Source organism: Ostrea edulis, chromosome 6 (assembly GCF_947568905.1).
Source record: "Ostrea edulis chromosome 6, xbOstEdul1.1, whole genome shotgun sequence".
NCBI lineage: Eukaryota > Metazoa > Mollusca > Bivalvia > Ostreida > Ostreidae > Ostrea > Ostrea edulis.
Genome location: NC_079169.1, coordinates 53,300,827 through 53,317,355, shown reverse-complemented (window position 1 = coordinate 53,317,355; position 16,529 = coordinate 53,300,827). Strand labels below are relative to the sequence as shown.

Below are 16,529 nucleotides of genomic sequence, written 5' to 3'. Positions count from 1 at the left end.
GATATATTTAAATGTCGCATTAAAGGCTACAGCAAAAGATTTTATTCCTCGCTTTGATTGATTGATTATGGTTTTACGCAGTTTTGGCGGTATTTCAGCCATTTTACGGCGGTTTCTCGCTTAAAAGTTCTTCTTTTACCTCCCGTGGGACACAACGCCAATATTTTCATTGGAAGACGTGTCTCAATTTCTTTATACGATTCGTCGCATTACCATTCCTTATTGCAATATTCAACTAATGAAAAAGCCCCCTAATTCCAGTGTTCGGGAGCATAGAAAAACATGGCTTTCAAAGCAGAGATTTTGACTATGCTAAGTTGGACAAATTACAAAGCTTTCAGTGAGATGCTTTACACCTTCTTTGTTAGTTTGTTTTGAAATTAATTTTATTCAAAATATAAACAAGCCTAATAACTTATTTCTTTCCTCTTTCATGTGGTCCACTTTCTTGACCAATGACTCGGATTTGGAGGGCCTCCGTGGCCGAGTGGTTAGAGCATCGTGCTCAAAATCACACGGCTTCTCACCTCCGTCGGCGCGGGTTCGAATCCTGCTCGCGCCGGTAAGTGAGAAAGTTTCCGAGTTTACTTTTGGAAGGTCGGTGGTCTCTTCCCAGGTGCATTGTATCTGGGTTCTCTCTTCCACCAACAATAACTGGGCGCCACCATATAACTGAAAAATTGTTGAGTGTGGCGGAAAACATCAAATCAAATCGCATACCCGATTTAATTTATTCGTTTTAAGGCTGCACGCAAATGATGCGTCTGTTGGGTGAAAGTTTAGGCACTCTAGAGCATAGCTGTACTGTTAAAGTGAGGTTTTTTGACGACAGAGCCTGTAACCCCGATCTTTGTTAGTGGCACAATAAATATACACACACTTCCATGTGCACCGTCATTACTGCTAACGCTTAGAGTTCCGAGAATACTTACGGCGATTCCCATTGGTCCTCGGTAGGTCACTTAAAATCATGAATTATGTGAAAATACTGGCGATGTGTCCTACGGGAGATAAAACAAGTGCGACCGACCGTGTGTTTCCAAGGGTGCCATTTTAGTTGAAGAAGCGTGATATCAAAAAGTCTAGTAAACAAGTTATCGTGAGGAATGGTCGTGTAAAGTGTTGAAAAATCATACGTATTGATGTTGTTGATTTGAGAAAAGCTTTGCTATTTCAAGTTTGCTAAAAGTTCATTAAATTTTTTAGAATCTGATTTACACCACTTCTGGCATATGTAGTGGCACAATACGTTTGATCATGAGTTTGGTGTCTGTGGATCAGAATTAAAAGGTCTTTCGGCCCTATTAAATCTTGATATGCCTCAAACCTGCAATAGTGACATACCACATGAACATGAGCCATTTTGAAATTACCTGTTTTCTTTACGTCTTCCCAAACTTCTTTTTCACATTCTTCATTTTTCTTGCCTTTACGTCCAGGTCTTTTTGGGCACCATATGATGCAGCAATTGGAGATATTTTCAGATACATTGCTTGTTTTTCCTGCACAGAAGATGGAGCAATTGAGTTTATTATGCTGTCAAATTAATTCAAATCAAATTTCTGTGAAAGTAGATTGCAAGCATCACAAAAAGGCCCCGCTTTATGTCGTTAGTTGTTTAGTTAGTCATACCTCTTTCAAAAATAAGTCAAGAAATTCAAACCAAATCTTTAAACCATTCATGCAAGTTCATGAACACATTTTCAATTCAATAGCTGCAGGGACCATTTAAAAGGTCTGGAAAACGGTCAATGCATGGGTGGACACACAGACGCACAAGCTGATCACTATAATATATAGGGATCCTGTCTATAAGCAAAGCCAAAGAGTAAGCCTATGGCTCCCGACCTTCCCTTTGTTTGATATATAGATACTGGAAAGTAATGGTTGTAGCACTATCCTAACTGTTATGGTGTGTAAAGTTTTGAATCTACACAATAAAAAGATGCCTGCATTTCAATTTGACAAATTGTAACCTTGCAGTTCTTGATCTTTCTTCTTGAAAAAAAAAGAAGAATGCTTTATATTCCGTTACCCCTTAAATCCTGCTCCAGTGTATTGTTCTTGACACAAAAAACTATATATAAACCTTTTCAAAGGTACATACTACAACTAATTAAGACAATTTTGTTTCAAAACTAACATGGTTAATGTATCTAAAACGGGGATATATTATACACTTATTTACTGGCTATGAGGACAATAGCAAGTTTATTGTCCCCCAAGACAGCAACTATTTCCTGAGGTGCAGCTGTCGAGGGGGACAATAAACTTGCTATTTTCTGAATAGTCAGTAAATAGGTGTTTTCTTATACCAAAGTAGACTTTACTTGTGTCAGACATACCAAAGTGAAGTAAACTAACATTCGGCATTAATTAGCCTAGATGGATTCGACCGAGGTGATCCGAGTGATAAACTAATTAGAGTTATCAGACTTTGACGTCACAGAAAAGAAAACGCGGGAAAATATAGCATCCGGTAAATGGATTCGAGACTATTTCCCTAGGGAAGATAGTTCAGAAACTATTACACGGCTAGCGTTATCCAGAAGAAATAGCAAATTTATTCACCTAACATTTATATAGCAAAACATTTTGAGGTATAATAAAACAACTTGTGCAACACAAGTTATTCAATTTCACCCCAGATGAATGGAATAGGTTGTAGTGCAAGTTCATTATTGACCAATTTAACTCTCTGACATCTTTGGTTGGCCTTATTTGAATTATGTATGCATTTTATGTGCGCCTTCTTCACATGTGGTCGGAAAGGAAAGGGTGGCGGCATCGGTAAGGTTTGAAATCGAGTTTGACTGTTGATATAGCCATAAGGACCATCAGACTAGATTCGTTATACTAGATCATGTGTAAAATTGATTAATTAAATACTGTTCAACGTCCCTCTCAAGAATCTTTCATTCATATGGAGACGTCACCATTGCTGGTGAAGGGCTGCAAAATTTAGGCTTATGCCCGGCGCATATGGCCTTTGAGTAGAGAGGAATCTTTATGTGCCACACCTGCTGTGACACGGGGCCTCGGTTTTTACGGTCTCATCCGAAGGACTGCCCCATTTAGTTGCCTCTTACAACAAGCAAGGGGTACTGAGGACCTTTTCTTACCCGGATTCCCACGAGATTATTTTGGAAAAAGTTTCGGAAAGAAAGTGATTAAAAAGTCAGACTATATTTTAAACTATTCATACTTCTAGCTCTACAACTGGAGTTTTTTGGATGCATATTTGATAGTGTTTTGTTTCATTTTATTCATAGAATACTGGAGTATTTTTATCTTTACTAGAATCTTGCATAAAAATTGGGAGTATATTTATCTTTAAAAATTTGATCAAAAACAATTTGACAAACTGTAAATATATGATTCGCTATTTCATACTTTAATCTCCGATCAGAGAGAGGTATTGGGTATAAAACACAACATGAAGATACTTGTAGTTTATCAAAACCTTGCAGTTATTCTTCAAAGGTAACTGAAAAGGTTGAGTCTAAACTACATGAATATATCTACACACCAATTCGAAAAATAGAAGACTTCTAGTTTCCAATATATTCCAACATAATACTTAACAAGGGCATCTCCTTTCAGACACTAACTTCAAATTAATATTTCTATACCTTTGCATCAATAAATATCTTATCCCTCTACCCAAAATGTCCGTAGCAAGCTTGAGAGTACCCATATTTTCCGTGTTCAATGTCCGATGATGACTTAATCCATGACCTTTTGTCAGTGCCAGAAAATAAGTTCACTGTTAAGAGTTTATGCTCCATGTGTCATGTATGTGTGCGAGTTTGATGTTGGAGTATATAGACGCAAACACACCGGCTCCTGTTGTAGGTAGCCAAATGAGGGTAATTTCTTGCTTTTTAAACATGTGTAGTACATGTAACAGTTTGATATAAAATATCTGATGGGAAAACCCTGTTCTTAATTGTCAGCAACTGTAACAACACATTCTGCTCCATTCATCTTGAACAGCTTAAAGCACAATGTCCCTCAAAATGTTTAGTCTTTGCAACACCTCTGGGTGCTGTATATAAGCTGTAAAAAGCTGAGATTTCTACAGGAGCGATTTCATTGGCTATAATAAAGGTCACTCTAACATGACCCAGAAATGGATATTGTTGAACCATTGCATGGCAAAGTATATCAGTGGATTAATTTAAATTAGACTATCAAACTACAGTAAAACATGGTTACAGTAAACACGCCTATAATGAATTCACGTTTACAGCCAAGTACTTTTTATTCCCTGTAGTTTTAAAGCATATCATGAATTTAATGGATAGAATGAATTACATTTATAACGAATAAAAAATATACCACAAACTTGTTACATTCAAACACTGACTGTGAACTTGATTCATTTCCTTTTAACCAAGAAACAACCCCTCTTTCTAACTGTTAATTTTCGTACCAATTTTGAGAAAGAAAACTGGGGTGGTGCTATGGTATCCACAATACTATTACATTCAATATCTTTGCCATGACCTTTTTAATCTAAACATCACGAGGAATATATCTCACCCACTTTGCTATCTCTGCATGAAACAAAACTGGGATGTTACTCTTCATATAGTATCCTTAATAACGTTGCATTCAAACACTATATACACTGCAATTTAGTTTCAAGCTGTCAATGACCCAAGTGAATGGGACACAATGTTAAACTTCAAATAATAAACGATATCAAAAATGCATCATTCAACTTACCTCTACAAAATCCAGAATGAATCTGACTGTGTGGTAAATGTGTTTTACACGCAGGGTGGTGCAGACAATATCTGACAGTTTCTTTTTCTGACCCTTTACAGAAACTTGCTCATCTTCTAAATTCCCATATGGCCAGAATTCTTTATCTTTAATGTAATCCAATAGCTGCTGATCCAGAGAGATGTTGTTATCTTGAGTTGTTAGACATCTATGGATGAATACTTTTAATGTCTCTCCTAGCACTTCAAGGTGACTTATATAATTATCTCCGATGGTTTCAAGCTTCCCTCTTCCCTCTGGTGGTATATTGTCTTTGTACTTTAAATCTAGAGTGTCAAGAATGATTTCTCCATTTAATTCCTCAAGCTTTATATACAGGTTAACCACATGGCATAATTTTACTGCATCCTCTGGTTCTGGTAGAAGACGTTTATATCCCTTGTGAAATAAAGCAATATCTTTCCAGTTCTCAAGATATCCTGCGAGTGGTAAACTTGGATCCCCTTTTGTCTTCTTCAAGAGCGACAAAGACATTCCGAGTACCGTCATGAGTTCAGGGATTTGAGAACTGTCACTTTCTTTTTTCTTCAGTAGTCCCTTTAGAACATTATCTGGAATCCTTTCTTGGGGAATAGTCATCCTGATACTTTCAAGCAACTGAATAGTATTTTGGAACAATTCATCAACAAACAAAATTCTTGGAAAGGTTGATGGAACAGATATATATGGCTTTCCTAGTATTAAATCATACGCTATCTCACTCTCTATTTTATGCAGATCATAACATCTGTCTTTCCCTTCTCCAAACTCAGTATTACACTGCGAGAATCTTAGAATTTTATCATCCCAAGTAACACTGATGATATCCCTAGAAGAAAGTTCCCACAGTGAAGTTGATTTTGTTTTAGACTGCTGGTCACCACACATCAAGAAATTGAGTGATTGGGCATCAGAAGTTGAGGCAATCTTAAGACATGTGTCTACAATATAATTGTGAATTTCAACAAGTTCAAGAAGAACATTCTGGATCACTGAGCTCTCATCAGTAATAATGCAGGAGATCACTTTGTTTTTGTGTGACATATTGTCTTCCTCTGATAAAGATGATTTCAGAAAGTGTCCATGTTTAGTTATCAATTCATTCCATGAAGTTATGAATTCCTCAAACCTTTTCTTCAAAAGACGTCTTCTCGTTTCGTCATTCTCCATTCGGAAAAATTTTTCAATTGTTTCCTCTTTACAGTCAACTTTTTTCATCTTGTAACTCCCAATAGACACTGTTGACTGGTGCCATCTTAATATTGGCAGGATGAATTTGGGAAGAGTTAGAATGTCTTCGTTTTTCAAAACAAAGCTCAAGAATGGGTACCTTTTATGATTATCTTCAAAGAATATCTGAGCAATCATTGCATCCTTTGTTACAGGAGACGTCATGCGGAAAAGTCTAGGCAACATTAGTTCCTTTTCTTGGGGCTCGTCTATCACAGAGATCTCTTGAATCTGACATTCCAAAGAGGAGAGGTCTATGTCATTTTTCTTACAAACCAACTGTCTTGCTCTCGTGATGCACTTGAATTTTTCTCTCAGAATGTCATTAAGACATGCTTGAAAATCTCTCTCTAGATGTTCACAGTCTTCCTCAGTCTTACAAGCATATGGTGCATTTCCCTTGGTGAAAAGATCTGGCATTTTATGAATAACTACATGAACTAGTGTACACAATTCATCATCATTCAGCTGTGTTAGAGATTTCATGTGTTCCCACTTCATATGCAAAATATCTGTCAGTCTGTCTTCAGGTTCTTCTTCCACATGAAGCACTTTTCTAATTTTGTCAGCATCTGATAATTCAGCAGCAAGTGACAACGTAATGCAGCCGTGAATAAAAAATTGAAAAAAGTGACACGTGATCGATGAAAGGAATCCAGACGTAACACATCTTTCCGTGGGTTTTTCGTATCCTACTTCCCTCTTTTTCGCCGATGCCTTTTGAGTATGAGCATCAGTTTCACATGGTGCACTACACTGAGGACAATGCTTTTCAGAACTACAGAATCTGGTTTTGCAACAAATGCCAAGTTCAACAGCGTATTCAGAAGATTTCTCCATATCTACTACAGTCACTCCAGGTAGGTATTTAGAATTGATGTCGGCAACATCTGTTACAATGTCATACCATAGATTTCCAGTTTCTCCTTTGAAAATAATCAATGATAATAAGTGAGTTAACACAGAAACAATTTGTGTGTCTGCTGCTGGTGACTGAACGAACGAATTAAACAGTGAATGAGCGAAATCCCTAACTTTTAAAAACAGTTCAACGATTCGACACTGGGTTTTTGGAAGATCATTCTGCAGCATTTCGAATATTTTCCCCGAAATAATCCTTTTTGTGTCACTCATTTCTGTTAGTTGGCTTTGCAAATAGAAGGTGTTTGCTAAGCACCCGACAAAGCAGAACATTTTCTGGCTATCATGTAGTGCTGTATCCACCAATGCCTTCATGTTCTTCTCTTCCCTTTCTTCCATTTGTAATAATGCATGTTCAAATTCACTTTTGTCATCTTCATACTGAGCAACTGGATGAAAGATCAAGCTCTTTGATATGAAATCAGTATTCCAGTCTAATGCCTTCAAAACTGGTAAACATTCCTCCATCTCCTTTACACGACGGTTAAGTTTTGCCATTCCTATGGCTGAATGCAAAACTTTCAGAAAATATACTAGAAGACACTGTGTTCTTTGAGTTCTAAATAGATTTTCTTCATCACCCGTCTCTAGTATTGCATTAATGGTCTTTGTGATGATTGGAAAAGCATTTCCATTCATTTGATTCTCTCTCAAAAGACTAACATATGCCTTTAATAGTGACTGTAGGTAACCAACAGATGCAACTAGGCTGAGGGAACATCCTTTGTTGTTTTGCAGTACTGTTGTTGCTTTAAATGCCAACTGTAATAGTTCATCTGAATTTCCCCCAATGGCCTCCAAGTTTTCTACAGTTAACATGCCACCATATATGTCTTGAAAAATTGTCACAAGGAGAGAAGAGATGTTTGTATCAGGGTCTCCATTTGTACAATGTAAATCAATGCAGCAATGCAGCACATGTAAATATCCTTCTTCATCAAGGTCTTCAGAGTTCATGCCAATTAGATTACAAAGTTCATCTTCATTTTCATTCTCCATGTCGATGATGATTTCGAGAATTGGGGAAAAAAATTTGAGATATGTGTTTGACAAAGATCCATCAGCAACTGATGACAAAAACCACTCCACTGCAGGATTCTGTTCTGGGTTTATCGCAAGACATCTCCACAGATATTGGCAAACACACCGTTGAGGATTTATCACACCTACTTCTTTACCCTCCTGCATTGATTCAATCTGACTCATCATCAATTTGAACATTTCACTTGCCTGAAGCTTTACGCCATGGCACAAACGGTCTCCAAATGTTGAAAGAAGTTGAACAGCATCTTTCCCATCTAATGCAAGAATAGCTTGTGATATATCACTGCAAAATCTTAGCATATGTACTGATGGTGGATCTAGTGAAATTTCTGCAAACAGTGGTAAAACGCCACTAACCAAATATTGCCATTTCTGAACTGATGAACTAGTCATTAACTTAGTTGTTGGTAAGAATATTTTACACAATCTGTCAACAAACAATTTTCTTTTGTCCTCTTCAGACGAGCTTTCTGAAGACACTTCCTGTATTTCTTCATTCCCTGCAGCAAATTTCATGTTTTCCACTGGATCATTTACATCTGAATTTTCTTCAAAATTTTGTTCACTTGCGTTATGAAAAGTTTCATCATTTACAATACCCATGACTTGGATAATTGAAGATCCTTCCTGTATTTCTTCATCTCCTGCAGCAGATTTCATGGTTTCCACTGAATCATTTATATCTGAATTCACTTCAGAATTCTGTTCACTTGTGTTATGAAGAATTTCATCAATGGAAACATCTGTTTTTTCTTTTACAACACCCAGGACTTGGATAATTGAATCTACAACACTGCTGTATAACCAATTCAAAACATGGAGATGGGTAACTTGCATGGTAAAGTCATTACACAAATCATTTTTACCAAAGATATCATGTGACCATTTCATTATTTTTACTCTCTCTTCATCATCTAGAGTTGCCTTCTGTGGGGTCATCAAAACACCAAAATCATGTTGATACTCCGAAAATTTCTCAGAGTAATCAACTTCGATGTAATCTGTTAAATCTTGCTCGACAATGTCTTTGTACTTGGACACAAGTTCTCTAAACAATTCTATTGGAATCTCTTCATCTTCATCCAAATTGCATGAAATTCTCAGCTGTTTCAGAGTGTTCAAAAAGTCATCTTTTGTTTTCTCAATTCTGTTCATGACAACGAAGCTGAATGGCAGTATCATAGTAAGTCTTTTTGAACTGCAAGTGTAACACTCTGGTCCAGATGGATCTGGGGTTTCTACAATGTCCATAAAACTTTCTTTGAAAGTCAAGTTTCTCCATAAAGAAAATCTCTCGATCTGTCTGCCATCGTCATAAAAAATGCTTTCAAGTGCATTGGCCTCTTCAAGCTTGAAAATAATTTTGCACAAAGGTTTCTTTATCAGATCCAGCAAATATTGTTCCAAAGCATTCATGTAGCATGACCCTTTTAAAAGAGCATGTTTGTCACAAGCAACATTTCTTTGCCACTTGTCAGAGTATTTTTCAGCTGCTTTGCAAATACTGGAATACACCAATTCCTCCAGTACAACTAAACTCCTTTCTGAATCTTGGACATCACGTATGATTTTCATCATCTTCTCTGCAGTGTGGCCAGTTCCAACATACTGTACTGTGGTAAATGCCCAAAAGATGTGTTCTCTTATTGTGTCTGTCATGGGTCTTCTACCTTGTATTACTTCCATTACGGACATGTTCACCATTTTTGTTAATGGCATTCTTGGCTCATATAGAGTATCTAACATTGCAAGTTTCCAACCAGACAAGAAGTTTATTTGTGTCACTGTTCTCTGTTTTAATTCTTGTCTTTCCAAGTGACACACTAAGCAAACATTTTTGGATCTTGTCTCTTCCATCTTATTGTCTCTTTTGCAGTTTTCTATGGTGGATTTAGCAAGAAGAATATGCTCAAAGTCTTCAGCTAAATTGCAGTGAAGAATCAGTTGACTTAAATCAGAATCAAAGAAATGCTGCACTTTCCGACTTAAATGCTTTTCCGATTTAAAATTTCCTAGCTTTTCAATCATCATTTGCGAACTTTCAGTGCCATGAATGGGTTGAATAAGAGTGTCATAAGTAAAAACAGCTACCAAAGACCTATCTCTGTTCATCCAACAGTCATTATTTTCTTCATCCTGTCCAGAATCCAGTGAACTTAAGAGCCGAAAAAGACCACCATGTATTGGTAAACCAAAGAAATCATTTTCAAGTCTTTTAACGGTGTTGGATTTAGTTTTCCAAAGCTCCGAAATTCTTAGTCGAAGTACAGCTTCTGGTGTAGTTATCCACAGTAGTTCATTCTGACCAATATTGATTATTTTTTCATCACTGTTTTCTTCTTTCTGTATCTTCAGTACAAGAGATGACAGTATATTTTCTCCAGAGATTGCAAACACATCTGCTGGTTGAAATGAATAAGTCTCACACTCGCAAAAATCTTGAATGAAATCCTTGAGTTTATTTTTGATGCATATTGCCTTTTCATCCATCATGTCTTCAAATCTGAATTGCTGTTTTTCAAATCTATTCAGGAATGGAGGGTCAGAATAGTCAAGTTTTGATTCCTCAACCAGAACAATGCATTTAAAGTCTTCATGAACATGACACATGGGATTGCTGTAAGGACCTAGTGCAACTCGACAGTTCTTCTTGCTACCAACTACTGTGTAGTTTTGATTGAGCATGTCATAGAGACTTCCGTAAATATTTTCCAAGTCTTTCAAAATTAAAACGTATCCTTGCTCCATGCACAAAATAATACGACTTAAAATGCGGTAATTGTAGTCATCTGTCAGATCCTCTTCAAACTGACTTCCAAAGATCACAACATGTTGACGTTTCATGTCTTTAATTTTATCTTCTAAGACACTTAGTACTGCATCACCATTTGTGATCAGCATCAGATGTCTGCTTTGTCGATCCATCAAGTTGTCTTGTATCAATTCTAAAACACCAATTTCAGGATGATTTTCAGCCTGCAAACACTGTTCAAATTCAGATAGCATAGATTTCTTGAGTTCCGATGAAAGTCCTCCAAGATTTCTCAAAAGACCACGAACAATAACACAATCAATCTGGTCTTGTTTATCAACAAGTATTCCTTTGCCAATATATTTTGTTAGAGAATAAAAGTCTCTCAACCCATGAAAATTTTTGTACTGTTGCTTCTTGTTGTACAAAAAATATGAGTTTGCCAGTTTCCGTAAAAGATCTTTTATTTCTGTGGTCATTTTTGCACCTTTGTCTCCCTTTTTAATGGAGAATTTTGAAGCTTGAGAAGTTTCAGGCCGACTCATTAAGGATTCGGTAATTGATAATGCAGTTTGATACAACTCTTTTTCATCCATTTCTGGTCTTGACAAATGAATAGCTCTATTCATTTTTGCAGCATCAAGTGCCCAATTTGAAATCCCAACAACAGCAACATCTGGTGCTGTTTGATTTTCTGGTTCCAAGAGACTGTGAAGAACCTTCAGAGGATTGAATCTTGAAATTTCAGCTAAACCAATTTCATCAAGAATGACAACTGACATTATATCATCTACCTGACTGTGGTTTTGGTATTTCTTTGCTTTCTCAAACACTTTGATTATTCCATCTGATGTTGAAGATTCTGATCCCTGAAATGACACACAGTACAGGTGAGGTAAGGACTTAAAAAACCGATCTCCAGAGTCTTTTCCTCTTAGATTACTTCTGATGAGCTGCATTGACAAAGATTTGCTGCATCCTGGTTTTCCAACAACAAACACCGGTATTCGATTCAATATACATACAAGGATGACAAATACATTCTCTCTTAGGGCGGTGTTCTTAGCTGTTCCCAAAGGTAGCTCCATTCTGTTCAATATATCATTTTGTTCACCAATAATGATATTTTCAATTTTCTCTTCTTCATCCAAATGTAATTCTGGTATCATTTTACAGCAATGAGCAACTTTTTGTCTGTATCGTTTCCTCGTATCATTGTCAGGAAACCGACTATGATAACAGATACTGAGGGCAAGAATAATGGCTTCTTTCTGTATTCTATAGGTAACATAAGATTGACTTTCGTTCTTCTTTTTCAGAATGTCTAAAAACCACACAACAAGTTTTCTGCATCTTTCAACATCCCTTAAGCTAACACAGCAGTCACTGCCTTCTTCCTCCTGAACAAACTGTTGAGACATAGTTAGCAAATTCACAAGCAAATCCACATATTTTCTTGATTTGAACACTCCTTGAACCATTCTTTCTATGTATGCCTTTTCATCTTCCCTCTTTAAACTGCCATAGTCCCAGACATAATCAATCATTGTTTCTGGAAGAGGTTGCACTCTGTACACTAATTTTGAAAGCTGATCAGTTTTCACTTTCCCTTGAAGACCTGAGGTCAATATTGATTTGTCTGATCGCAGTCTGTATGGATTACAAGCAGCAAGGATTTTCAGATTTGGAGATAAAAGTGCTCCTTTGCATCTATGATGACAAACAATGTCACATATCAGCCCCAAATGGTCGCATGTATTTATTTCATCTAAAAATAACCAGATTCTTCTTTTGAAGTTCGCCTTTGCTTTGATATCACACTCACGAACTCGTCTTTCAATTGTTTCCTCTGTGACACCTGCATGTATACTCAGAACTAGAAAGTCAACTTGGCAGACCACAGAGAGAAATCTGACTAATGATGTTTTTCCACAACCTGTTTCTCCCATTATTACTACTGGCTGGTGCCCATTTAATCGCAGTATTATCAACACCATCTTCAGCAAATTGTCTGGGGTTAATGCATAATCTTTTGAAATTTTACTCAATGCACTATCAACTTCTGAGGGATGCTGTACAAGTTTCAGCAATATTGATTGCAATTCATCTTGAGTTTTACATCCAAAATCCTCTAACTTCTTTTTCAGTTGGCTTTCAAAAAGATTTGAAATTTGTTTTGGAACTTTGTCTTTATTTCTGTAGAGTGCAGAGACTGTTTGCAAATCATGGTGAAAAAGGACCATCAAATGATTGCTGTCCTCCCATCTGACCATGCCTTCTGTTCTTTTCGCTAAAACTTCGGCACAAGTCAAAGGGATACCTTGTTTCGAAGGTTCTGATGAACCCATCACAGACATTGATGCAAGTTGAGTAGACCTACATGCATTGATTGATCTTGAGGAAAAATCAGTAGACATATTTTTCAGTGCCAATACCAGTTCACTTTTGACAGTCTGATGCTGAATGTTTGATGTCCTAAAAAAAACACTGGATGACAGTTTCTTAAGTTGATCCGCAAGCACACCTAGAAAAATGTTGACGATAGTGTATGATAAATTCCCTGATGTTGATAAGTGCTTCTGGAGTATATTTCTGCAAACCACTGAAGATAATGGACAACTTTTTTCTTTCCCAGTAAGGTAAACATCAGTTTGATCCAACTGTCCTGAATCAAGCAATTGTAAATAATGACAAACAACTTGTACTGGACTATTGATTTCCTGACTTATGTGCATACTTTTGTAGTTGTCCCATATCAGATGTTCACGTTTGAAGCACGTCATAGTTGGTAAAGAATTGCTCAAATCCTGATTCACCGAGTTTGAAATCTCGACACAAATGTAATTTGTGTTTAATGCAAAGGCAAACTTTCGTGCTGAAACATACCTCAAAACGATCAATTCAAACAAAAAGGCATCAAGTTCAGATGGTTCATCTACTGGACCAACATCTATATGCAGAACGTGATACGGTTTAATTGTAAGCTTTGTTAATTGCTCAACTATCTTTTCCCTTTCAAACAATCCACTGACATGTAAAGTTATTTTCCCAATATCATTCCTCAGCGCAATTCTTTGCACCTCTTCACTTTTACCAAGACCTGGGACATCAGATGTAATTGTCAACATGTTGGGATAATTTTGTTTCAAAAATTCTTTTAACTCATTCTCAGTAATGGGTTTTGGTCGCATCACATGATCTGCAAACCTCTCAAGAAAAGGATGGTGACTATTTCCTCTGCAGAGCAGGGCAAGAAGATATGATGAATTGCTTTGCATCTCTCTCAACTTGTCAATGAGATAATCTTGGGTATCTGGAGTTAACATTTCTATGTTTGCAACTGTAAACAATTGGTCATTTTTGCATCCTAAACAGCGATTTAAAAGCAATGTTATGTCATCAGATGAAGTGCTTTTATTACACAAAAGAACATTGTGTGCAAGCGGTACTTTCTGGGTTGTGTTGCGATGTAAAGCTAACAATGTTCTCACAACAAACTGACTGTCGGGTTCCAAGGCTGCTACATAAAGGCGTCCTGCTTGAACTATTTCGGAAAATTTCCTACTTGCTTTTTTGTCAAACATCCTCTCTGTTTTTGGATTCAAGTTTTTCCATAGGTTTTCAAAAATTTCACCCAGTGCTTCAAGGATTTTTTGGGGACTCTTGTCTGCTACGTGTATATCTAGTTTCAAAGCATCCAAAATATGTTCCAAGTTTGTCATACCTGGATTAATGAATCTTAGAATAGTAATGACCGAATCTCTGCCCTTTCCATCCTTTGCAAAATTGTACAACATTTGTAACTGGTCTGAATGAATGTAATTCATCAGATAGAACTTTCTGCGACATTCAGTTAAAATCTTGCACCAGTCACTGTACATTGATTTAAGTTCAACGAGAAGATCTCCCAACTGTTCTTTTCTCTTCTTCTGGTCAAATCTGGCAAATTGAAAGTGACCAGCTTCTTTCAGTAGAAAACACATTTGACTGATATCTAATGCACAATCAATAATTTCAATGAAAGAGGAAAGATACTCTTTTTTATTTGGTGATGTGGGTGCCTTTCCTTGTTGTTTGTCTTCAGTGTTGATCATCAATAATGCCCTGCTTCTCAAGTCATTCATATATGCTTTTGAGTAAGAGTGAGTTTTTTTATCTTGCTTGTACTCAACAACAACATCACACTCATTTTCCTTCAAGCAAAAATTGAATTTTCCACGATGAACAATGTTTTCAACAATTTCTCTTGTGTGTTCACCTCTATTTGCTACATGATTATATAAAGCCTTCAAACTATGAAGATTGCTGGAGCACTCGTAAATTTTCTTATCCAGATTTTTTATCCCACTTGTTTCGAGCGACTTTTTCATATTGCTAAAAAACCCGTTCACATTTTTATCATATTTCTGTTTCAGAAAAGGTTGGATAAACCTTTTAACTTCTATCAGGTCAGACACAGTTGACTCCCTAACATATTGCTCTGAATGTTCTTCCACTGCATCAATCAAATTTCTTATGTCTTCATCCACAACAGTCTTCAGGAATTCTATCAGAACAGAGGATTTTTGAAGTTCTTGCAACACTGCTACCATGTCACTATCTACCATGTCTACAACATTTCCCACCAACATCAATGATGTACCAATTTGAAAAACTGTCAAATTCTCAACGTGTCCTTCTAATAGCTTTTCATACTCTGACAATGCTTCCTGAAAATTCTGATCGTTTGCAAAATCTACCTCAAATGCATTCAACACACTCTTCATCAATGTAACTTTTTCATTTTGTGTTTCAAATTCACTGTACTTTTTCAGTGCATTTTTTACTTTGGAAATTGCTTGGCATTTACACGTGCTTTGTGCAAGTTCCAATTCTTCCATGACATTCGAGTTCTCCAAGTTTTTTTGTATTGTTGAAATTTGAGCATCCGTTCCCGAGAGTAATGGAAACCAAAATTCATGATACTTTTTGAAAACAATTGCTGATAGATACCAGAGAAATCTACACCCTTTCTGCAAATTCAATTTCATTACATTGTCTGTATCAGTTTCCTCATTTTCTTCAAAAAGAAAAGCAATTCCAAATGAAGTTTCCATTTCATCCTCCAACTGAGTATCTATTTGTACATCAAGTTCATGGAAGTGTTGAAAAGAAATATTCCAGTAAACATAGGATTTTACAACTTCTTTAAGGTTCTGGCAGTGGTCACATATTTCTTTTACCAAACCATCAGGATCAAGGAGTTGTCTGGCATCTGCAATATTCAAACATCCTTCATTGAGTGTAGTCTGCATCTCCTCAAAGAACTTCAAGCATGCCAAAACACACTCAGTTTGTGGTAAATCCAATTTTATCCTTTTCTTTGCTTCTTGGAAAACACCAAGAGTATAGCCCAAACTCTGTTTCATCGCCTTGAAATTTGCTGATATTTCTGACCATCTCTTTTCAACTTTTTCACATCCTGCTTTACTGGCTACTGAAATTAATTCCAAGCAAATTTTCTTTCTGTTTTCAATTTCAATTAAAAACTTCATCTGAATAATTTCCTTTTCAATAGCCTGCTTTAAATCCAAAATCATTTCCCTGGCTTTCACAGCAAACTTATTTTCATGAATATCATTCTCTTTCTTTCCAGATGCAGTCAAAATACTTCTCCATAGATGATGACCACTGAGGATAATTGATAAAGCATCTTCCAACCCCATGTCTGACTTCAATCCTGAACACTCCATAAGTGTCAAAAAGTACTGCAATGTCATTCTGAAAATACAATTCCTAATTCAGTAACAAACAAAAAAAGTTTTAAAAGTTG

At 36.5% G+C, this 16,529-nt stretch overlaps 1 protein-coding gene across 3 annotated transcripts in view; it reads right to left on the bottom strand.

The window, feature by feature from the left end:
* Positions 1-16,529, bottom strand: part of LOC125646740 (uncharacterized) — a 149,239-nt gene that overhangs the window by 3,765 nt on the left and 128,945 nt on the right. For all 3 annotated transcript variants that reach the window (XM_056139987.1, XM_056139986.1, XM_056139988.1), the window contains 2 exons: positions 4,732-16,477; positions 1,374-1,502 (listed from right to left, as the gene is read on the bottom strand). In XM_056139987.1, the coding sequence (XP_055995962.1) occupies positions 1,383-1,502; positions 4,732-16,477 (11,866 nt within the window). In that variant the 3' untranslated portion in view covers positions 1,374-1,382. The remainder of the gene's footprint in view (positions 1-1,373; positions 1,503-4,731; positions 16,478-16,529) is intronic.